Consider the following 26,361-nt stretch of genomic DNA (forward strand, 5'->3'; position numbering starts at 1 on the left):
AACCTCCTGGTGGAAAATTTAATCTGAATCTGTACTTTTTAAAAGCGACATGACAGTACATATTTAGCAGGCCTAAGTGATGAACACAACAGTTATGTAGTTATCTGTCATTTATCATTATCATGACTACCATCTGAATGTCTCAACAGAAATCGAGTCTCATCAGACAAGGCAACATTTGTCCAATTTTGGTGAGCTTGTGCAATTGTAGCCTCTTTTTCCTATTTGTAGGAAAGTTGCTCTTCTATCAGCTTGAATCAGTCGGCCCATTCTTCTCTCCTCAACAAGGCATTTTCCCCCACAGGACTGCCGCATACTGGATGTTTTTCCCTTTTCACACCATTCTTTGTAAACCCTAGAAATGGTTGTGCGTGAAAATCCCAGTAACTGAGCAGATTGTGAAATACTCAGCCCGTCTGGCACCAACAACCATGTCACGCTCAAAATTGCTTAAATCACCTTTCTTTCCCATTTTGAGATTCAGTTTGGAGTTCAGGAGATATTCTTGACCAGGACCACATCCCTAAATGCATTGGAGCAACTGCCATGTGACTGGTTGATTAGATAACTGCATTAATGAGAAATTGAACAGGTGTTCCCAATAATCCTTTAGGTTGAGTGTATGTTACAATATATGCTGTAGCATGATTATGCCATGGTGGTTCAAGGTATTAAAAAACAAACAAAAAAAAAAAACATTCTTTATGCAAAGTTAATGACACTTGAAATGTATTGTTAATTTAGATGTCCTTTATTCTGAATGCCTTTAAGTTACAAATGTGAACAATATATTTGTCACATACAAACACAACAGCAGCACTCCACACAAACCACAGCATCAACCAAAGTCAAATTAAAAACGGTTAAATATAAATAATGCTCTTATAATATCTTTTACTAAAACGTCATATCAAGCATTCCTTAATGACTGAACCAGCATTCACGAGTCGCACAATCATAAGATCAAACCTATGTGTTTATCAGGAGCTCTGTCTCCAGACACCTTCATCACATCCGTTTCCTTTGAAAACTGACGCTTAATCCCTTGTGCTTTAGCATTGAAGATTTTTAGACGTGGAGTATGGCCATGTTTCCTAATTTGTTTTTCAGATTCACCTGATAACATCAAACCCTGAGGGCACGTCACTCAGGCCCAGAATATATCTGACTAAGGAGAAACATCTATTTTAAGATTCTTCAATAAAACTTTCCACTTCCTCTTCGCTCAGGGCATTATCTCTGCGAGTGATTCCTCCTTTCATGTTTTGTTCCAGAACTGGCACCCCTCATGAAAGCACAATTCCATTTTTGATTAGCTACCGCAGGTGTTCCAGTCATGAGACAATGAGCTCTGATGGTAATGTTGATGGAAGCACTGAATGGAGGCCGAGAAAGAAACATTGTTGTTGAGTGATTGAACAGACGGATGAATGCATATCATGACAATTACACTGATTTACTTACCTAATAGTCAATATGAAAATCAACTTAGCACCATTTGAAGTAGAGCACACACACTGTGTTGTATGCAGATATTTTTCCCCCCCAAAAAAGTGCATTTAGGACACACATTATGAATATTGCAATGAGCATTTGATTCAGATTCAAAGAAATCTTATTATTAACTGTCAAAGTGTACCATTACAATAACTTCTCCAGTGTTTGAATTATCAATCTGGCTAATAATTAAAAATCATGCCATTGACAGTGCACAGAGGGTTACTGCCAAATTCTGTCATATCGCAGGGTTTGGCATTCACTTTAGGGTGCTTACACACTACAAAAAGTGTGGTAAAGGATTTTATAGACAGGATTGCGCAAAATCCATTTTTAGGGTTAGAACTATATATTAAAGCAATATTTTATCTATTTTTTGGTGATCACTGCAGGGTCAAATGGGTGACCCTAGCATTACCTAGTCCAGCACCACCTCTTTGGACCTATTGGGTGGAGCTCGACCTAGTTATGTTTAGGGATAGGGTTATAGTTAGGGTGTGATTGGACCTTCAAGCTCCAACTGTTATGTCCAGGGAGGTGGAGCTGGATGGAAAGCTAGATCCATCAGCTCTACAGGGAGCACCTTCTCTAATAGTGTGAACAGCAAAAGCAAAGCTAACATTTGTATCACTTTACATTCTCTAAATTATCTGTGGGATGTTTTCGCATCACTTGCATAAATAAAAACAATAGAAGCCATTGCCCTATGGGCGTCCCAAGTTTGAATCCCATCTCATGAACCTTTCCAGATCCCACCCCCCTCTCTTTCTCCTATTTCGCATCATGGCATTACTACTGTCCAGTCAGAAAAAAACGGAAAATAAATCTTATAAATAAATAAAAATCCTTTTCTGTTACAAACGGATGTATCAACAAGCTCTTCTCTGATCGGATTACGTGACAATGCATCTTGCGAATTTTCATCTCGAGTTAAAACCTTTAAACTTGCACGTGATTAAGGTGTATAATGCATGATCAAGGCAAATGTATTGCCCAATTCGCATTCCTTTGCATCAGCCGGCACAAATTCGTGTCTATTCATGTCTTTGCATTGACTTTGTATGTAATTTACTTGCGCAAATAATTAGATTAACTTTTGGTCTGCACACACCATTAAACTTCCATGACAAGCAGTTTGTCAAAATGGAAACCTGAGCACCACTGGTCCCCTGTACCTTATTTTTCCATAATTGCCACCTACTTTCAGAGAGAAAATTATCTTTTTTCATATTGGTCTGAACAGACAAATGGCTTGCAAAACTCGGACTGAATTTTCATGTCAAACATTCGCGCTACTGCGAACTGGTCTTTGAAATCAAATGGGAAAACATTTTCTCAAAACCCTCCTGTATGAGATCCTCAAATTTTAAGGATTAATGAAATGGCATTAACCAAAGTTGTTATTAAGCAACTTTGGTTACTTAATGGAAGTGTCACTTAAACAAATCATTAAGTTTTCCTTCTACGCTTTTTGTGAACGCAGCATTCCCATCAAGATCGATGGAGCTGCAGCATAAACTCTTGTTTAAATGCCCTCAAACATTCTTTAAGGAGACATCAAGGCTCCTCAATCCAAGTACAGTCAATCTGATGTGTATTAGAAACCAAAATTAAAGTTATTCTATAATTTAAAACTAAAAAAAGTGGCAAGATTCCCCCAGAACTTACACCTACTGCAAGAACTCTCAGCAAGTGCTCAGATGATGATGGCTTTTAGAAACAATGCCAAGGTCCGCAGTGTGGACTTTCTCAGTCATAAATGCACATTCACACGTTCAGAGACCAGACCGGTGCTGATCAGTCAGTGGATTGCCATGATTTTAATAGTTTTTGTTTGTAAACTTGCAGTGAAGACCGAGGTTTCTCTGTGATTCTGAACGATTCACTCAAGACTGGACAAGAGATCGGCCCATTTTATCCAGTTCTTTGGAAGAAGAGGGTGGGGCCTTTGGGAATGGCCAGCGTAGTTGGTTCCAGATCCCTAGACATGCTCTCCGACCCCTCAGTTCCTCACTTCTCCATGAGTGACAGCTGAATGATACGCTGCAGTTCCTCTTCCTCTCGTCTTTGACGTAGCTCCGCCTCTTCCTGTTCACGGGCGGACAGTGCCATGGCTAGACGCAGCTGCTCGTCATAGCTGCGTGGTGGCTTATTGGTCGGTGTGCTGCGAGGGCTCTCCACAGGGCTGGGTTTGTGCTGTGGGGTTCTGGGTAATGTAGAACAAAAGCAGTGACTGAGACTTCTAACAGAACTTTGGATTTATTACCATTTAACATATCTGTTTTTCATTTTAATTGATTTTAAAATGTAATTTATTTCTGTGATGCCAAAGCTAAATTTCAACATAATTACTCAAGTCTTCAGTGTCATATAATCCTTCAGAAATCATTTGAATGTGCTGAATTTATACTGAAGAAACATTTCTTATTAGTATCAGTTGTTCTGCTTAAAGGTGCAATAGGTGATTGCCTTCAGAAACATTTTTGTTATGCTGGTTGAAAGTCTCTTCACATCCTTATAACAATCATTAAGATAAGTAGTCTAAATGTATTTATCTGTATTTATATATGCTGTGGAAGGCGTAGGACCAAGAAATGTTGAAGGGAGTGTAGGACGTTCGTTTTCAGTGCTATCAGGCTAATGTTAGCATTTTCCAAGATCTCCTACTGCACCTTTAATATTTTTGTGGAAACCTTTGTGGTTTCTTTGATGCATACAGTATGAAGTTCAAAGGAACAGGATTTTTTTTTTTTATTATCTTAAAGAATAGTGACATGGAAAAACTACTAAAAATGTTTTGGATTAATCTCGGCTGCCACAGACAGCATTTCCCTGCCTGCTTTAAAACTCCATGAAGAGCAAACAAAGGTGAGGAGAGAAAGATGAATACCCTAGTGAATTTCTATGAGCTTCACTGAGGCTGTGTATTGACAGTCAAGCCTGAATCAATAGCTCCAGTAAATGTGATGATATTGTGACACTGTCCTTGCCTATTGTGGGTGAGATGTGACTACAGGAGACAGTGGAAGCGGAATACTGACTGCAGACCTTTCGTGCCGGCTGGGGTCACAGGACAGAGAGTGTGTTCCTGGCTTACTGTTGGTCAAAGCCTCCCAGATCGTCACCTGTGGTGGAAGCAGACAGATCAGGTATGTCTAAAAAAAAAGTCTTACACCATGTTCCATGCACCAGATGAGACACACTAAACCGACAAATTATATTAATTATATCTCTTTCATGTTAATCAGGGTTTTTGTCCTAAGCAGGAGCTGCGGGGCTGTCATAACACGAAATATGGCTGCTGTGGGGTACTATAGGTAGTACTACATTGTACTTTGTTTATAACCTACGTTTAGCTTTTAGCTTCTGGTGCTTGTAATTAGTCTTCAAAATTCAAAAGCTGATGTACAAAAACTGTAAGAAACAAACTTTTATTGGACACAGAGATTATTTTCTGTAATTATTCATTATTAAAAAACTGCATTAAATATAGTTTTTTGTAAATTCATTTGCTTTTGAATCTGGCTCCACATAGCTTCATTCATCATCATTTTTGGATTCAGAAGAACAGAAAGATTTTTTTGATGCCATGGGGTTTGAAGTCAAAAATCACATAATGTGCATCTGTGTGACTGCATCTCAGACCTGGTCATATTCTGATCCTGCCTCTATCAGGCTCTGCTGGATGGCGTACTGTAGGAGATCATCTTCCTCTTCTCTAATGTTCTCCCTCTGGTTTCCTCCTAAAATGCTGTACCCTCGCGGAGCCTCAAACACACAAGATGGGATCTCTCCTCCGCGACACGAGTCTGATTTATACCCAAACACACATTCATGAAACCCAGTACAGATTACTATAGTCTAATGAATTGATCAATGGATCTGAGTTACATCTGTACTACAGGCAGCGCTATAAGGAATGCGATCATTAAACATTTATCCGATCAATTCCTCTCCGGCCATTAAAAATGGCAAGTGCTTTGTCTGAACACTCTATTACTTTGTAACACCATATTTTTCAATCTGACCATCATCTTAAATGGTTTCTAACAATTACATTTCCCTGCAGGTTAAAGGCAGGTTGATTCTTACTTGTTGAGCTGGAGCTGGACACGCTGGAGGAGTCACTGCCTGGAGATGGAGTCTCTGTCCTGGGGCTGTCCTTCTGTCCGTCCCCTTCAGCATCCACTCGGGGCAAACCACCCTCTTCACAACCATTTAGGTTCCCAAAGGTGATGCGAGCATTCAGGATGTGGTAGATGGGAATTTCTGTGGTGAGATGTTATTTTTGCATTAGTCCAATTTTATTCAAAATTACATTGCCAAGATGTAAATAGGTTTGTTTCTTCATCAGAACAGGTTTGAAGAAATACAGCATTACTTGCTCACTGATGGATTCTCTGCAGTGAATGGGTGCCGTCAGAATGAGTCCAAGCAGCTGATAATAACATCACAGTAATCCATAAGAAATCCACACACTCCAGTCCATCAATTAATGTCTTTATTAGAAACAGTTCTATCATTAAGGCACTTTAACATTGCTTCTGGCCAAAATACTAGTCCATAATCCATAATACGCTTCCAGTGGGAAAAGTCCATCTCAAATCCACCCACATATTTGTTTAGAACAGTTTTGGACTGTTTTTGCTTGTAAACAGGGCTTAAACTGTGCATATTTCTCGCCTGATTCAGATGAGACAACTTTTTAAAAGCAATATTACGGGTAGAGCTTTTTTATTCTTCTTACAAACATGTAGCTTTTCATATCACATATCATTAATTGATGCACTGGAGTCATGTGGATTTTTTTTGGAGAAGTTTTTATCAGCTGTTTGGACTCTCATTTTGATGGCACCCATTCACTGCAGAGGATCCATTGGCGAGCAAGTGACACAATGCAACATTTCTTGATGCCATGCTAAATTTCTCCAAATCTGTTCTGATGGAGAAACAAACTCATCTACATCTTGGATTGCCTGAAGGTGATTACATTTTCAAAATTTGGGTGAACTTCTCTTTTAAACGTCTGTGTGGCTGTAACCTATCCATACTTTGGAGACAAAAAAAATCTGTTAAATCTGGCAATTTTACAATTTTCAGACACATAGTTCCTTCTCAGTAGTTTATTTTCCTCTCTCTCTTCCTCACCTATTTTGACGGGAAAGCCAGGAGGCAAGCGCAAGGTGATGAAGTCCCTAAGCTTGGCGAACAGTGCGTTGGAGATGGCCATGAGGTCGATGATAGGAGCCACCTGCTCCGACAGAGATAAAGGGTGTGATTCACACAACCACAGCTTGGCTTTGAACCTGGGGAAAAACATACTGTCCAAATAAGACACCTGTGTGACCTCGTACAGTCTTAGCCGTTTCACATGTCAATTGGTGTCCATAAAAAAAGCAACGTAATCTCTTATGCCTTTGAAGTGGAGCAGTGTTTTTTATGTTGTATTTATAGAATGTGTCTCAAAATGAAAACAAAAGCAGTGTTAGACTGATACACTACCTTTGTGTTTTGGTGGTGAGGTGACAGGGCTGGCCGATGTCTCTCTGAGTCATGTTGGGATTAAAGTACTCCTCTGCCGTCACGGCCAAAGGGTTCGTTGCAGGACATGATATCTGAGTCACCATAGTGTGCTATAAAACACACACCCACATACACACACACTTTATTTTGAAGCTACAGATGTGACAAAATACTAGAAAAGCACTTTAGGTGTCTTGATGATAAATGAAGAAATTCTTGACAGGCTCTGTTCACTCACTCCGTTGTTAGGCCCTATGTGCTGTTCAGCGATACCCAGGAAGGATTGCAGAGGAGTCTTGCCCCCTGAAACAAAAGCACAACACACAGCAGATCACATTACAGAAGATGTGCACAATCCCATTACATCACAGTAACCATAGACAAGACAAAGACGCTGTTTGTTTGTGAATTATTTGAGTGGGCATAGAAATAATGAATCACCATATTCAATGCAGCATGCACACCAATACACACGCTCATTGTGTTTTGTAAAAATAAAAAAATACAAAATAGCATATGCATTTCAAAAACAGAATTTATTTATCTTTATTTTTGTCCTTAAACCTGCATTTTATCGTTATGTTCACCAAAACTGCATTTATTTCATAAAAAACACAGTAAAAACAGTCATATTATTAGATATCATTACAATTTAAAATAACTGTTTACTATTTGAATATATTTTAAAGTTATTTATTGCTGTGATGCAAAGCTGAATTTTTAGCAGCCAATTCTCCAGTCTTCAGTGTCACATGATCCTTCAGAACTCTTTCATATATGTTGATTTGCTGATGAAAGAAACATTTCTTTATTATTATCAATGTTGAATCCATTGTACTAATTAATGCTTCTGGAAACCGTGATGCACTTTTTTTCAGGACTTTTTTTTTGAATGTTGAATAGATTAGGGTTTATTAAAAAAAATATATTAACGTTTTGTACCATGATAAATGTCTTTGCTGTCACTTATAATCAATTTAACACATTTCTTCGGAATAAATGTAATATATTTAAAAAAATCTTATTGAACCCAAATATTTGCCCAGTAGTGTTTTGATTTAAGAAAATGATTTTATTTAATTTTTTTATATTTAGATTTTTATTGCATAAGTTTCAGCATTTCCTTTCCACAAATAAATATATACACAAAATAAATATCTTAACAAAAGTTAATTCTTTCTCTTATTTCAATAGACCGTACAGTTGTGTATTCATTACTTAGCCAGTAATGCTGGTACCAAATCTGCATATAAGATTTTATTCATTGTGTGACTGAAAATACAAAAAAATATATATATCTCAATGTAAACGTGGGCATATAAAGATTTTGATTTGAAACAAACTGGTCAGTCAAACGTACCTTTGGGTTTTGTTTTGTGCTGGTCGGTGAGATGGTCAGTACGTGTACGTGTGATCAGCTCAACATTAGAAGCACAGTAAACCTGAAGCAAAGACACGAGAGCATGAGTTTAGTTCACTCTTTTTTTTAGATTTTTTTTATTAATCTGTCACATTATATCAGTGACCGAAAAACAACACTAACTCATCCCACATGAGAAATGCTGTTCATGGTCTTGACATTTCAAATTATGGAGAACCTTAAAGCAGTGTTAGGATTTTCTGAGCAGTACAGTAAAATGCTCACTACATCTAAAACTCCCTCTAAATGACAAGTCTAGTTTTGTCATGTTGCCTCGCTTCCAGTATATAATGGGTCTAACCGAAAATTGTTTCACAGCAATTTGTTCCTTTCAAATCAGGTCAGCAGATGAAAAAGTTTGCAACTGTGTAACGCTGTGCACATCAAGGCATAAGTGCATGAATATTAATTGGGTCAGAGTCGTTGCTTGGTAACCTTCCAGGAGTGTCCAGTCAAGTACCTTAATTAATATTCATGAGCCAAGCCTTCACCCAAAATCAGATCTGTCAATTTGCCAGCTTATTAACAAACACTTTCAAAAACCTTCCTATTAGCCAAGGATAACTGTCAAGATAAATAAAGACATTCAACTTGAAAATGCTTTATCATCTAAGGTGTTTCATTTCCTCTGTCATGCATCAGTGCATCTTTTTCTGAATTCTGTACTCTAGTGATTCTTAATTGTATTCTTCCATGCCTGTTCATACATATACAAGTGAAATCAAATTTATTTGTAGAGCACTTTTCACAATACATATTGTTTCAAAGCATCTTTATAGACAGTCATGATGTTAATTTTTATAATAATATCTTAATATCTCAATGCCTCATAGTCACATTTAGCAGATTAGAGCTGAAAGATGCTTGGGACAGTTGATGGACTCAAGTGATTTTAAAGCTTTCAAGCGCAAGAAGATGCAAAAGAACTCAATTCAGTACTCACAAGGTGGGATTTGTGCATTTAATGCGCAAGCCCAGAATTAAGTTCTATTTCACATCTTCTTGCTCTTGAACACACAAATACACCTTGCCAATTTGAACTTTAAAATGATATTAAACCATTAAAAAAAATGCATCTATTTAGCATCTATTATCTCATTATGAATGTTGTTATCTGCACAACTTTTAGTGAAAAGTTTTAAATGCAAATTTTCCATATGGTCTCAGACATTTGGATTCTATTGACTGTTGTATTGTGACACAAGCCGTACCTTTGCTTCGTACCCATTCACCACCTCCGTTTTCTCACTACGCCAGCCAAGAATGCCCGTTTTATTCCTGCAGAGACATTCGGGCATGTCACCAGGTTGCCAACATGCCAATATCCAATATCCAATATCACACATTTTATGAGAAAGCTTGGCTCAAAAATGCTGGCTCACACTCTCAGCTTCACAGTAAAGCCACAATAAAGGGTTACAATGCCCTTGCTTTTGAACATTTGAATTGGTGACAATGACTTGCCAATTGTTATTAAGTGCTCACCTCTCAAAGGAAATGTTCTTGGTATCCAGCTGCGTCGCTACCACGGGAGCAGATAGACGGGCTGCCACCTGTTCGTCGCTGGGCTGCAGCGCCCCCAGAAGGCGCAAAGTGTTTGTGCACGGCCTGGTGGAGGGCGAGGTGGGAGAGGAAGAGAGGCACGGCAGCGTCTCGCAAAACACCAGCTGTCTGTCATGATCCACCTCCATTACCATGGCGCTGGAGTCTGAATGACAGGTGGAGAGAGAGAGAGAGACCGAACGGATGGAAGCCAATTAGAGAGTGTGGCGAAGTGAGCCTGAGGTTGTTTCCATGCCAATGACGGCTTGTTTGAAAATACACTGAGCGAGAAGTGGCATCGAGAACAAAAGCAGAGATCAAACCTAAATCTGATTTGAAGGCATCAGGCAGAGAAAAATAAAGGTGGTTCAGTGCAGGGGAAAAGCCACTGCACGCACCTTGACCCCTGAATATGAAGCTGCGATTGCCTCTTTGCCAGGTCATTTGCTCAAATCCCATGAGCGTTGTGTCCACCCGCAAACACTGGCCACTCTTCCATACCCGATATGTGTCACTCGGACAGATACGAGACACGAGAGGAACTGGAAATAGAAGGAGAGTTCAACAATAGCAGGACATGAGGATGTGGAAAGAGGAAGTCACTGTCCAAACATGCCATTTACGGCTAGACGTGCCAGTATTCGGTAATATGATATATCACTACTACATGCCCTTTATATTTTTTGAAAATGTTTTGATTCTTTATTATTCAGTCACACTTTACATTAAGGCTTCATTATTTAACATTAGTTAATTCATTAGTTAACATAAACTGCCAATGAAAGATTCTTCTATAGCATTTATTAATCTTAGTTAATAGGATCAAAAGATGTAAATGTACTATTTAATGCACCTGAACATACATTAACAGCTGTAAGAATAGTAACTTCTTAATAGTGCTGTCAAACAATTAATCGTGGTTAATTGCATCCAAAATAAAGGTTTTGTTCAAATAGTATATATGTATGTGTGTGTACTGTGTATATTTATTATTTATATATAAATACACACCCATGGATGTATATACACTACCGTTCAAAAGATTGGGATCTTTAAGACTTGTAATGTTTTTAAAGAAGTCTCTTATGCTCATCAAGGCTGCATTTATTTGATAAAAAATACAAGGTAAAATAACGTAATCTTGCAAAATGTTATTACAATATAAAATAATGGTTTCTATTTTAATATCCTTTACAATATAATTTATTTCTGTGATGCAAAGCTGAATTTCCATCAGCCATTACACTAGTGTAAAGTGTCACATGATCCTTAAGAAATCAATATAATATGCAGATTTTTTTCTTAGAATTGTCAATGCTGGCAACAGTTGTGCTGCCATATTATACATACATATATATATATATATATATATATATATATATATATTTTTTTTTTTTTTTTTTTTTTTTGGAAACTGCGATACTTTTCATGATTCTTTGATGAATAAAAAGTTAAAAAGAACAGCATTTATTCAAAATATCAATATTTTCTACCAATATAAATCTTTGCCATGACTCATCAATTTAACACATGCTTGCTGAATAAAAGTTTACATTTATAAAAAAAAAAAGGATAAAAATGTAACTGACCCAAAACTTTTGAACGGTAGTGTGTATTGTTAGAAAATGTGTATATTTTAAATAAATGCTCTTTTTTTTTTTTTACTTTTTATTCATCAAAGAATCCTGAAAAAGGGATCACGGGGTTCAAAAAATATTAAGCAGCACAACAGTTTCCAGCACTGATAATGAATCTGCATATTAGAATGATTTCTGAAGGATCATGTGACACTGAAGACTGGAGTTATGATGCTGAAAATTCAGCTTTGAACACAGGAATACATTAGATTTTAATGTATATTAAAACAGAAAAATGTTATTTTACATCATAATAATATTTAACAATATAAATATTTTTCCTGTATTTTTGGTTTAAATAAATCCAGCCTTGATAAGCATAATTAAAAAAAACATTACAAATTCTTATGGTCCCAAACTTTTGAATTAAAGTGTATTTAGGACAAATATGATATTTATATTTATAAATATATAATATAAATATAAGATATGAATATAAATACATACATATAAATTCATACAAAAATATGCCGTATGTGTGTTTTTATATATAAATATAAAAAAATTCCAGTTCTTCTTGTTATATAAAAAAAGGTATTTAACCTGTTATGACAACACTTTTTGCAACTTTTTTCCAATATTGTAATAATACCGTATTTCACAATAAAAGCTTCAGCAATTATCGCAACATGAAAATGTGATACCATCATATGTTAACTTGTGGCACCTACCCCAACTTGTAAACTCCCATTTCATTTCCACGTAAAAGTCCTGTGCCTGAAAGACAAAAGGAACGGAGAAGGTTGTGAGCGTGCAGTGGAAGTGTGAAAGCGCGAGACGGATCGCTCCACAGCGAAACACATGAATAATAAAACTCCCTGAGAGATGAGGAACGGGGAGAACCAGAGAGCTCACACATTCATCATAAACGAAAGGAAAAGAGCTACGGGGTGCCCAGGGTTTAAGAAAACTGGGAAAAGAGGTCTTGCACAACAAACAACGACGTAGACCCAGTGGTTTGTTTGTGTATCTGTATGCATGAATCTACTGGAATGAAGGGCTCAGGTGTGCAGGCAGCAGGTGGTTGATAAGATGCTGTTTGTTAAGCTGGTGGCTTGTTGTTTTGTCATTAGCAGGTTCAGGGTTATTAAGATACATCTGGGGCTGACCTGTCGGAGTCTCTCCAGCAGGCGTGGGATCCCCGCCAGTCGCTTGGTGGTGCGCTGGTAGTCCCGGTAACGCAGCACCAGACGCACCATCTCCGGGTTACGTGAGCTGATGGCCTCCTGCAACACTGAGACAGAAGGTAAAGGTTAGACTGATACTGATATATTTACATTTAGAATAGCTTTGTTGTCATCTAATGCTCACTTAAAGAGCTAAATATGGATAAATGAAAAAAAAAAATTTTTTTTTCGTACATTACACTATAATGTATACCTGTATACTGTAATTTATTTGTAAATAAAAAAATATAATTGGAGCACGTTTTACAAGAAAATACTATTTCTGCATTTTATTTCACGTTTAATCAGTGAATTTTAGAAATTTACTATCAATTTCTGAGTGAAAGTTTCTACATCATTTTTTTTTTTCCAGTGTAGCAAAATGACTGTTTTTTGGAATTTTATTTGGAATCTATTTAGGAAAAATAATAAAACTGTAATATTATGCTAATTATAGTTATCAACTGTCAATATTGAAATATTATTGACAATTAAAAGAACGGTTTTCTTTGTTAACGATATATCAGCATCATAACTCCAGTCTTTAGTGTCACATAATCTTTCAGAAATCATTCTAATATGCTGATTTCCTGCTTGAGAAACATTTATCATTATTTTTATTATCTGTAACATTTCTTTACGATTCCTAATAGCATTTAAATGTTCTCATTGTCACTTTTGACAATTTAATGGATCTTTGCATAAATAAACAAATCGTACTGACCTCAAATTTTAATGATCAGTTAATCAGTTAATAATTAACAGATTATCATATTGGCCAGAATTATTGCATCCCTTCCCAAAATGCAAAGGCTTTTTTGCTGTATTACCTGTCCAGCCATTTCTGTTTTCTCTGCTGACATCGGCTCCATGCTGGACTAGCAGACGGGCGCACTCTAAATGGCCCAGCGTCACGGCCAGGTGCAAAGGAGTCCGACCCCGTGGGTCCAACACTTCTAAATCAACCTGTAAGACAGAGAGAGATTTGTTTTATTAAGAACTTTGTGCAGTAAAATATTTCACAAACAATTGTCTGTTTGTGCCCTATATCAGAGATCTGTCAGAGCTGTGGCCTAGTAGTTGATGCATGTTCTCCACAGATGCTGAACTTTTGTGTTCAAAAGCAGGTTTGAAAAACATCTGAATTGTGTCCCATTACATTCCCCCTCTATGACCTCAAATTATTCCTTTCTGCCATTCTGTTAATCAATGTTCAGTTAAGAACAGTTTATATATACATTTATTTGTTTTTGTTTATTATTTTACATTTTTCCCCATTATTTCATTTTCATCGCTGTACCTCATTAAAGTTGAAACTTCAGAAGTGCTGGATACTGGATTCCATGCATGCAACCCAACATGAATAAATTATGCAAATGACCACCTCATTTGTTTACTGTATTATTTTCATTGGAGCTGTCATGTTTGTTTCTTTAAAGGTATTTGTCAGATCCTGACACTTTTGATCCTGATGTATTACGATTTTGTTGCAATATATTGCAAAATGTTGTCAAATTAAGTAATATTGATTTATATAGCACCTTATACAATACAGATTGTTTCAAAGGAGCTTCACAGCAATAATCAAGAACATAACAGTATTAATGTTGTAGATCTTTTCAATTGTGAAAAGAATCCAACTGCAAGTGAATAGTGTCTTTCTCAGATTATTTTATTTCAGTGTTGATTCAATTTGGTTCATTAACAGTGTGTTGAATGAATGAATGAATGTTAAAAGAATTTAAGTTCATAATAATAGTGCATTATTCAGCTCAAGTCAGTTCGGTGTTGATTCAGTTCAGTTCAATAATAGGGCAAAGTTCATCAAATCATGAAATTAGCTTAATTCAGCTATATGAAACTCTACAGAAGCCAATAGTGTTGTTATTACACTATTAAGTCAGTGTTGATTCAATTCAGTTTAATAACAGTGTTGATGCTGCAGAGTTCATCAATTATGAAACGAACGACTAATGTGCTATTCCAAACAACTGGAAAGGGAAAGACATGCAGATAAGATTTTAAAAAAATAAGGTTTTTAAAGTAAAGTTCAACTAAAAATTACAATAATGTTAATATTTTCTCACCTTCATGTTTTATGTATTTCCTTTGTGGAACATAAAAGAATATATTTAGAAGAATGTCTCTGTGTCTTTGTCTACACAGTTAAATTCAGTGGGATCCAATGCTGTTTTGGACCCCATGTGCTTTCAAAATATCTTAGTTTGTGTTCCACTGAAAAAGAAAGTCATGAAGAATTTGGAGACATAAGAATATTTTCAAGTATATGATAATCTTGCAGTATATGAGAATCTTGAAAGAACAGGCATAATTCTGGCCACCTGCTATGCAGAAGGAATCACAGGTAAAAGGAAAAGAAGGCAGAAGTGAAAGAGTGTGATGGAAAAGAGAAGTGACAGGCGATAATTAAGGCATCACACCCGAACATGACACAGAGCGCGCTCACATGACACCCGACAGCCACGGTGAGAAATACTTCCACACTCAAACTGAGATCTGCGCTAAGAACACTGATTCGGTTCTTGTGAAAAGCAGCAGTGTGCCATACTGTTCCTTCAGCTTCTTATCCGAGTGATCTCTCTCAGTCTCTCGGCCCCTTTGAGCCAGTCTTGAGAGTTTCAAAAGAGTTTATGATTCTCCTTAATGGGGGGATCCTTTATAATAATATCATCGCTCACTGTCATCCAAACGCAAACACAATCATTCTGTTCACCTCCACGCACTACCACACATTTCAGTAAATATGCTTATGTTAATATAAGCAGGATGACCCATTAATCATTATTTGATGAGTTGGCTGGCCGTGGTCGTGTTGGCCATATTTATAAGCGTACCCTCCGAAAGCAAGGTCATGACAGATGGTGCATGTTGAATCGTGTATGTGGAGCAGAAATGAGAGTCAGGACAGCTTTATTTAGAGACTTGCATGTGAGCCATGTTTGCTGTTTTTAATGAAGCATTTTGATTGGCTGAGTGGCAATGGAAACATATTATTACCCAGGGGATTAACTTGTGCTGCGAGAGCTGCTTTGGAGTTCAGTACTGTACTGATTAACTTGGTGCATTTACTTACACTTCGCTCAAGGTGCATGTGTGAGTTCTTGTGTTTTCTTTTCCGTGCCGTATAGTGCATTATTAATTCATAGCTGTTGCTGGTATGCAACTACAGTTGCTCATGATTAAACCCCTAAATTATTTTAAGTATTAAACTTAAGCACGTAGCTCAGCTAACTTCAGATTTCAGATTCAGATTTGGGATTTCCCCCTGGTCAGTCATAAAATAGATTAAAAAAAATCACACAGAGCCATATCTTGAGCCTAGAATTTTTTAAGATATTTGAGGGTGGGCTCTTTTAACTTTGACCAATAAAAGAAATCCCACTTGATACTGCCTTGCAACACACTAAAATCCACCCAGTGTACCCTGGTTACCACATGGCAACACCTTAAAGATACACATTCATTTCTTCAAAATACACAAAGCTGTAATTTGTATATTATTATTTACACTCAGAATTTCTTCAGAATATTTAAAGTCGTGATTCATATGTAAAATAATATAATAATATATCAACGTTATTTCAGTATTATTTACATACTCATAGTTTTTATTATATGTTATATATTTATCATAATTTGAATTAGCTTTCATTTTTATATTTTCACTTTTAATTTCAATTGTACTTTTATTTATTTTGTACAGAAGTCCTCATAAGCCATGCATTATTATTTGTTTTCCTTCTTGTTTTCTCGTGATCTTCACATAACAAGTTTTCTTGTTATTACAACTTCTGTAATATATATATATATACTGTATGTGCTGTCAAACCATAAATTAAGACCATTTACATAGTATATGTGTGTGTATTGTGAATATTTATTATGTATACAGTACAGACCAAAAGTTTGGACAGGCCTTCTCATTCAAAGAGTTTTCTTTATTTTCATCATGACTATGAAAATTGTAGATTCACACTGAAGGCATCAAAACTATGAATTAACACATGTGGAATTATATATGGAATTATATACATAAAAATGTGTGAAACAACTGAAAATATGTCATATTGTAGGTTCTTCAAAGTAGCCACCTTTTGCTTTGATTACTGCTTTGCACACTCTTGGCATTCTCTTGATGAGCTTCAAGAGGTAGTCACCTGAAATGGTCTTCCAACAGTCTTGAAGGAGTTCCCCGAGAGATGCTTAGCACTTGTTGGCCCTTTTGCCTTCTGTCTGCGGTCCAGCTCACCCCTAAACCATCTCGATTGGGTTCAGGTCCGGTGACTGTGGAGGCCAGGTCATCTGGTGCAGCACCCCATCACTCTCCTTCTTGGTCAAATAGCCCTTGATGCCTTCAGTGTGACTCTACGATTTTCATAGTCATGAAAATAAAGAAAACTCTGTCCAAACTTTTGGTCTGTACTGTATACAGTACACATCCATGTATATATTTAAGAAAAATGTTAAGTTCATATATTAAATATAGCCTATATATAATATACATTTTATCAATATACAAATATATATGTAAATATTTTCAAAATATATACTGTATGAGTGTGTATTTATATAAACATAATAAATATTACACACAGTACACACAGATATATTATGTAAATAAAAACAAAAATTTTGAATGTGATTAAAAAAATAAAAATATAAATAGGCTTTTAGGCTTCTTTACAAACAGGATTTGCAATAACAGCTGTAGGCTAAGTCTTATAGGTATAGCTCTGGCCCTAATAGGACAACTGACAGCTCGGTCAGCCGACCTAAAAAACACTGGTCCCGGGCCAGTGGGGCATGCTTATTGTTGAGCCCTGATTGTGTATAATGTGTATCATGCCACAGAATAAATCACACTCATGTTATTGTTATTGTTAAAGAAAACTCCAGTGTGTCTGACACCCTGCTCTGTAATTTTCCGGCACCTTGCGCAACATCATGACGGCACTCACCAGCAACAACTGAGGCCCGGCGGCCCCTGAGGGCCTCTAGCTAGAAAAACAGCAGCCTGGTCCCCAGAGTGAGATGAGTGCTATGAGAAAAAGGGTGTGGATGAGTGGTGGGGGTTGCTATGGTAACCCTGGATGAGGAGTACAAATAGGAGACGCAGGCCGATGGAAGGAAAACTACAGTTTTAAGTGAATGATGAGACTCGCATCGGTCCTCTGGGGATCTCCGATCAACCCTGACACTAGAGATGGCTCAGATGACTGACAGAGAGGGAAAGACAGAAGGAGATAACTGTCAGGAGGTGTGCTTGCTTGAGCCGCTGAGTGAGGGACTGAATGAGATTAATAACTGGCTCTGAGAGCTTCAGGGAGAAACGGAGAGAAACGTGTAACTCGGTAAGACAGATTAGCAGCTGTGAGAGGAGGACGGAACAAAGGAGGAGGGTTAGGGAAACATCAGTTGTTACAGACTGGCCTTCTGGTGAACTGAAATGCTGCTATATATACCCCTCTGAGACACGCTAGACAACACACACAATAGCACAAACACAAGCAGTCCCTTATCTCATCTGATCACACAGCCACATACAAATACAGACAAACATGTTGACTGCCATCCTGTCATGTGAATAACAAAGATTTACCAAGGCATCCACCGAAACAAACCTTGAAACAAATTAAATTGAACACTTTAATTTTGTCTCATTATTTGTCCTACATCGGCTGCGGTGAGGGACAATATAAACTATACAGATCTCTTTTTTTAGCTTATTTTCTACAGTATTCATTTACGTTGGTTTGATTAAATAAAATTAACTTTTTATGAATTTTAAAATATTAAATGATTACCAAATTGATCAATTTTATTCATTAATTAAATAAATATTAATTAATTGTAGTTTTACATCAGTAAGCAAATGGCTGGGGCAAAGCTGTGTTTTTTTTTTTTTTTTTGAGTGGACCTCTGCTATTACCTTGTAAGCAATCTATTTTTCGAAGCAAGCAATTTTCATGCGAACGGATGCACAATAAAACAGGCATGAACACCTGCAGACTTTAAGTGAAGGAGGGACACAAGCAATACGGTATTTAGGAATCAGAATATACACTTAGGAGTTCTTTCTTGCTAACCACATAGCAACACTCCAGTAACTCCATAAAATAAATTCTAGTATTTAAATTCTAGTATTTATTAATTATTTATTAATAATTAGCAATTGCTGTTTTTATATTTTGCCAAAGCAACATTATTATTTTTAAATCAGATATTTTACTTTATTTCAGCTTTACTTCATTTAAAGAAAACAATTTTCACCTTTTGTGCCTGACAAGTCTACTTTAACTTAAAAAAGGCAGTGTCTATTTGCACTAAGTGTAAATACAGATTGAGGCTATTTACTATTTAAGTTTTATTTAGGCTATTTAAGTGTAAATAGCAATTAGATGCTATTTATACTAAGTGAAAATAACATTTTCTTAGCGATAGATGTTATTTACACTAAGTGCAAACAGCAGTATTTTTTGCAAATAGCTAGGCTATAGATTCTATTTACACTTAGTTAAAATAGCAGGATTTTCTGCTATTTATACTACTTATTGCAAATAGTGGCAATTATCTGCACCTCATGTTGACTAGCCGAACTCACACGTTGGTCGGCGAAGTTAGTGTAAATAACCTCTGCCAACAAGGCAGGCTATTTGCACGTAGTGTAAATAGACACCTCGTTAATGAAAATAGTGAAGAAATGTATGTTACAATAGATTTCTATCAAATAAATGCTAAATTTTGAAAAGTATATTGCGTGTGTATCTATACTATATCTTTACTAGGGCTGTCAATGTTAATGCGTTAACACTTGCGATTAATTTTACAATCCTTAACGCGTTAAAATAATTAACGCAAAAATACTCAAGCACAATTTATTTTCTAACTCTTTAACCCAATTTGCTTCTCTGCTTGTGATCAGACTGAGTTTTTTCGACAGGATAACTAGTCTCGCTAGTAAAGTTTTAATGAAGACTGCAATCAAGGTAAAGACAATTGTGATGGCGTACAAGATTAGTACAGTAAGCACGCATGAGTCTGTTATAATAATGCATGAGTGCTTTTGATGCACTGATCACACATTGTATTTATGCACAGATCAGGAAGTGATTGACCAGATTAAAACTTTTAATCGATTGAAAGCCCTAATCAATATATATCAACATTTGCATGTATATGTATATAACTGAAAAAAAAATAAAAAATAAAAATAAACATTTGGTTTTGACATAACTGTGGTATTTTGGTTGAAACTAGTTACCATGGTAAATCTTTGTAAGGTTTCTTGAGCGATGAGGGTCAGCATTCAAGATTAATAAAAATAATAGAAATCCTACCTGAAACACCTACACGTTACAGTTCTCATTCTAACCCACCTACACTGCATCTTTCTGGCAGCACTGTAACAAGCAAGCACACTTTCCTGCTGACATACATGCACTGCATCAGACACAAGTGCACTAACTCCAATCAAATTCATGTTAATTACCAATCCTGCCCCACCACATTGAAAGTGACATTCATCTAGGTTCCATCCTCACATTTTCACATAGATGCTCTTCCACATAGCTGTCTTCCCATCTCTTCTTCCTCTCTCTCAGTTGTGAGCCTGCTGGAGACTGCATTATTGATAGTCATCTCTAGCTGGTGCATCTGCTCTTGCACTCTGCATTGGCTAATGTTCTCTGGCAGCTACTTAAACCAACATCAATCTTTCATTGAAAGTCCAAACTGTGCATGTGGGAGGCAGGCAGAAGAAAATCATATGTGTGTGTGTGGGGTGCATATCGCAGTATGTGATAGATTCCGCTGAAGACTTTGCACAGGCTCTCTTATGTGGCCTTATGCATAAAAATGTGCATACATACATAGATTTACACATGCACAATCTGTTTTACACATAAATGGAATCGTGTGCCTCAGAGCGTTCACTGAAATCAGCTTTTATTTGAAGACAGAACAACATTACCGCACAGAAGCACTTAAAGGCTGTGATGTGGCAGAAGAATGAATTACATAGACAAGGATGCAGCCCAGGAGAGAGGTGAACAAAAACTTACAGATTCTTTAAATAAATCTAGGCAGACAGACATATTGTGAGGAAGAGAGAGAGAGGGAAAAATATGGGCACTTGTTTGACTTTTTATGCTCTATTGTGTCACAGGAGGTTGACACACACCCACGGTGTGGTTAATATTCTTGAGATCGACATCCAGGGCTCAGCTATAAGGGCTGAGGCGACCGCCTCATAGTGTGGGAGGCAGAAACCAACAGAGCTTCACCAAAACACAATGCTACAGCCATTACTTTTTAACTAAATGTCAGTGCAAAAATATACAGTAGGAATGTCACAATGGGACAACAAAGACTGTATAAAAGACATTCAGCTCCATTTCACATTCAAAACTGTTTCGGGTATGGCTAGTTTAGAGTCCATTCTGGAAATCCAAGAACATGGTAATCAGATGTCCTTTGCTTTACTCTTAAATTAAATCTTGAAGAATATTTTGACCATTTTTGTCCATTTGATGAAAGTAATTGGGATCCAAAAATTATTTCTTTGTTATTGTCTCAACATGAATTTATTTAATTTCAGTTTCCCATTTTCATTTTTTATTTAGATTTTCCATCTAATACTTGTAATAATAATATTTATTTTTAATAGTTTAAGTTTCACTTACGAAAATGACTTATATGAAAGATAATGTTAACGGAACTCGTTTTTTTGAAGGGGGGGGGGGGTGAACCATCCCTTTAAAAGGACAATACTGACATGCTATATGTTATACTTCCTACGGTTTTCATACAGTATGGTTTGAAGTTACGTTTGCATATCCAAATTAGAATAGGGGAATGTTTACTGGAAAAACAAACGTATATGTAAATCATAGAGATGAGTAGTCCTTATGAAATGGAGCCTTGTAGTATTCTCCAGTAGGCAAACGCAGCACAGCTCGCCTACTCGGGTCCTGTGCAATTGATAGATTTGTATGTGTGTGCACCAGTATGTTTGATTGTGTTGCTATTTATTATTTTATGGTGAATTCAGATCATAAACTCTAATCAAATTAGATACAATTGCACCTTTCATTTCCATAATTTCAGTTCAACAACCCAATTTGCTGGCTTTTTACGAGCTCTGTCTACCGCTGTCCTTGTCAGTTTGTTAAAAGCTTCCCATAAGTTAACTAAATCTCAGCAACCCCCTCCCAGCCGCCTAACGCTTGTCCCCTGTGACAACGCTCTGTCGCAATTAGTGTTGGGTTACAGGTGGAGAGCAGGAGGGGCGAGTGTTGAAGAAAAGAGGCAGTATATCAAACGAGAAAACTGAACAGATGTGTGGACAACGGCAAATGTGCTGATGCAGGGCCGCGGGTAAAGAAATTGCCGGCGTGTTGTGGCTTATTTGCTGAGGTACTGCTGACTGCAGTCAAAGAAACACAAATCCACATTCTGCTCAACAATTTCTCTTATTTTTGGACTCGGTTCTGTAGATGCATCAGCCGGCAATGGCTCTTTTCTCTGGTCTGCTCATTCAATCACCCACTCCATCCATTCGCTCTTTCTCAATTTCCTGCCGCTCTCCTCCAAGCTGTCATCTGTCCACTTCCTCCCCCCGTGACTGTTTTATGGCACTGTCAAGGCAAACTGCAAATTGAGCTTCTTTTCCCTTTGGTAACTTCTTTACCCCTCCTCTTCCTCCTCCACCAGCATCCGATCTCTTTGCTATTCAAGTCCCTTGCTCTCCTCTGTCCTAATAGCTTAAGTTTCTCCCCATTGTTCTTTCACTGACACCTAACATCTATCTCATAATCCCGTGTGCTGGTGCAGCAACTTTTCCCCTTGTCAGGATGGCTACGTGCCTCATTCACAGGAGAGGAACGACTGAGACAGCATTGACCTCCCTTTGCGCCTTGTGCTGTCCCTGGAGGGACCCGGTTTGAGTCATCGAGCGACACCCTACCGTGCCAAACGTGGCTATGCTGTCAGTAGCCTGTAAATCAACTAAATTGGAAGTGCTTTATATCTCAGTGATCATCGAGAGGGTTAGGGGTCTGAATTATTACCATCAGCCTGAGCAATAAAACCCGGCACAGAAACAAGATCGCTGGTTTTGGAATGAGTTACAGTTTGTTTGGGGTTTGGAAAGATGGAATCATGAATGGCTGCTGTAACTGAGATGGAAGACATCGCTCAAATGAGTTGAAATTATTTACTAATAAAGCAGAGAGTTAAATCAGAATAGTAAACTAGAGAACACAGATGTTACCTGAAGTGGGCATTTGATTCGCCTCAATTAGTCTTCTGACATAAACGACTGTTACAGAAAAATGCAATCAGGTTTTCATCTTGGGTTCTTCCATTATGATGTAGCTCTTTAACTTTATAATATAAGTAGCCTGACGTGTGTCAACAACAAACTGTGTACAGTATTATTTAATGAATCTACTGTATAAAATTAAATATTTTAAATCAAATCGGGATTAAATTAAAGAGCAATGTTTCAATAAATCCTTTTTTTCACCTCTAATGCTATTTTTTATAATGTATCTGCTGGTTTCTTTCTCCATAATTTTTGAAAGAATACACTGATGTCACACTGGTTTTGACTATTTCTAGGATCCTGTAAATTTAATGTTGCAATAAAATTGTGATGTAATGTAAGTAGCAACTGATCTTTTCTTCTGTATTCTGATGTACATCTGAGTAAAATGGATTAAAAATATATATATATGTAGAGCGGGATTTGGTTCTATCCATTGTTTGTTGATTAGATAGATTGAGGCAGTTCTGAATGTGAGCTTGTAAGAAATGGGTGGTTTTTCGTGGATTTAATGATTGGAGATCTTTGGCATATCTTCAGAGAAAAGTCTGTTTTCTTCACTAGGATGACAGAGTTATGGCATCTTGATTAAAAACTACAATGTTAAAAAAAAGAACATATGCATGGAATAATTGTTCACAATAAGTACAGTAACATGCATTTAGAAAATAAATAGGGTGAATTTCCATTTCATGCTGACTTCTATAATTCTTTTGAAGACTGATCATAAAGAACCAGTCGTCTTCCATGACAGATCAACCTGTATGAGCTACTGAACTTCAGTGTGTAATCTGTGATTTTGTCATAGATGCTGATGTTGCTCACTGCGCCATGGGAGAAAGAGAGCATCTCATGCTGCCATCTGTGTCATGATATTACTCAATATAGATATCAGGCTAAAATTAAATCAAATGGAGTTTTGTTAATGATTGTACATCTCTATCATATAGAATATGATAAAATATGATGTTGAAACTGGTTTACAAATAGAATATATTTTCCAGAATAGAATTATATTCTATTAAACAGATTATAAAACAGAACAGGTTTTTTAAATTATAGGCTACAATGTGTTTCTTATAATATGATTGGAATATGATCAAATCAGTTGAATTTATGCTTTGTGGAGATGATTAAAACATAACTAAACCTGTCAAGTTGTAATCTGTCTGTTTGCTTGGTGTGTCTATATTTGCATTTTTTTTTTTTTATTCATTTCCTTCCCATTGATTCAAATCAACCATTCATTGTCTCTGGCCTACATATAGTTCTGCACAGTAATCTCACAATTTAATTAATTACAGACTAATTCCACACTGATTCATGGAATAATGTACTACATTAATAATTATTTTAAAGAAGGCTGATAAGAAGACAAACACACCCTTTCCTCACACACCATCTATCCCCAGGAACTGTGAGTGGTGAAGGTAGGCTGATCTGTAAGAATCATTCACCCACAGCCTTTGTATGAAATGCCACTTTTACTGCAGCCTCTGTGTTTTACACCATTTCAGATCGAAATAAAACTGCATTGTGAACATGTTTCCGCTAGACGTGTAACATGAGCAGGTTTTGAGAACAGAGACTGTCGAAACCTAGTGAGCTACCTAAAAAGACAGTATTTTTACGCGTTCGGATGATATACGCCCCAAAATGCGGACTAGCTAGGCAACTCACTAGGTTTGAAGACGCAGCCAGGGTGTGAGGGTTTTTTGACACGCATTTCTGTTTGTAGTAGCTAAACATATCAGCAAGCCTAAATAAGCAATTAACTGAATAGACGTGTTTTTAATGAACCAGGAGACGATGCCGAATCACTTTTCGCCCTTTCATCACAGATTACAAGCCGAATGAAGTACCCAAATCAGTTTCCTCAGACAAACGCACGGCCCGCTCCTCACAGCATCCTCTGCCGCGAGACTGTCACGCGGGAAGGAAAGCATCTTACCTGCTCGCGAGCTGAGAGCTCTTTCTCCAGCTGCCGGTGTTTGTTATGCCACACCAAAAAATGCAGGTGGTAGCGACTCTTCTCCGGAGTTTTTCTGGCAGAAATCATCATCAGTGCATAGTTCGCCGCTGCTCTCTCTCCAGTTCCGTTTCCCTGCTTTTGTGCGATATCACTTACTTTTATAAAGGGCGCGTAGGTAGGCTACTATATTATTATTAGTATTGCTGAAACGACAGCTATGGGCATTTCTCTCCCTTTTCGTTCCAGCATCGCATTTTGCATAGTAGTTTGGCATTCAGTGTGTCTGTGTTGAAGGCAATTTAAAGCTTGTGTGAATGAATGCTCTCCGTTCTGTTCTCCTCCACTCCTCCTAATCTCGTCTCCCTCTGCTCTCACACTCAAACGCGTGCGCGCGCGCCCGCTCGCGGAGTCACGGAGGCAGGGCTCTCGTTTCGCCGATGAAAGCGACTCAGTCACACCAATGAGCCATTGAACTTCAGTGTGTGATTCTGTCATACATGCAGATGCTGCTCACTGCACCATGGGGGAGAGAGAGCATCTCATTCTGCCATCTATGTCTAAATATTACTTCATAAATATCTAATGGATGCAGTTGCCTATAACAGAACATAAGTTCAGCTCTAGAATTCAGTTTTTTAATGGAACAGAAAATAGAACAAAACAGAACAGAACATGGTGTTTGTATATTATTGTGCTGATTTTGTCACTAATATCTACTGTCTAATTTGTTCTTTTATCAATACCATGCTTAAATAGTAGCCTATTAACCATATACAAAATAACCCAATCAATTAGTACAAAACTTACAACTTATGCCGCTCGATTCAACTAAATAAAAATAAAATTAATTAGCTATGTTTTCATCGGTTTTATTAATTTGTAGCCTATTAAATTTTGTACTTCCACTCGTACAAAAGTATTGACTTGATTTATTTTCTATAGTGCTCATATTATTAATATATTTTGCAGGAAGTGATCCATCCCATCCATTCATCTAAACAGGGCACTAGACATAATATTAGCACAACTATGTATGACCAAGTAGAGATTTTTTTTCCATCAACTTCATTAATAATATTGCTGTCACACATAAAACATAATCAAAATACATATAAACAGCATTAGTAATTGATTCACATTAGAAAATTGCAGGTTCAAAGTAAAATTCAAATATGAAATTCAAGTAAAATTATTGTATATATGCATTTATGTTTGTCTAACCTTTCATTTTTGCCCCATAATTTATTGTTTGCAGATTT

The 26,361-nt window shown here is 37.0% G+C and overlaps 1 protein-coding gene across 2 annotated transcripts; it reads right to left on the reverse strand.

Annotated features, from left to right (window-relative positions):
* Positions 1-741: 741 nt before the first annotated feature.
* ankrd13b (ankyrin repeat domain 13B) lies at positions 742-25,469 on the reverse strand. 2 transcript variants are annotated; one of them, XM_052575425.1, is made up of 15 exons: positions 25,082-25,469; positions 13,616-13,751; positions 12,729-12,853; positions 12,291-12,336; positions 10,381-10,524; positions 9,926-10,148; positions 9,652-9,718; positions 8,381-8,462; positions 7,259-7,323; positions 7,000-7,130; positions 6,646-6,803; positions 5,590-5,766; positions 5,143-5,306; positions 4,546-4,622; positions 742-3,703 (listed from the first exon to the last, which is right to left on the reverse strand). In XM_052575425.1, the coding sequence occupies exons 1-15, from the start codon at positions 25,190-25,192 to the stop codon at positions 3,508-3,510; spliced, it is 1,902 nt and encodes a 633-aa protein (XP_052431385.1). In that variant the 5' UTR covers positions 25,193-25,469; the 3' UTR covers positions 742-3,507. The 2 variants fall into 2 exon arrangements, with proteins under 2 accessions (XP_052431385.1, XP_052431386.1); XM_052575426.1 differs by having other exon boundaries at positions 3,556-3,703; positions 4,488-4,622.
* Between the last annotated feature and the right edge of the window lie 892 nt (positions 25,470-26,361).

The sequence above is a fragment of the Carassius gibelio genome, chromosome B15 (genome assembly GCF_023724105.1).
Source record: "Carassius gibelio isolate Cgi1373 ecotype wild population from Czech Republic chromosome B15, carGib1.2-hapl.c, whole genome shotgun sequence".
Classification (NCBI taxonomy): Eukaryota; Metazoa; Chordata; class Actinopteri; order Cypriniformes; family Cyprinidae; genus Carassius; species Carassius gibelio.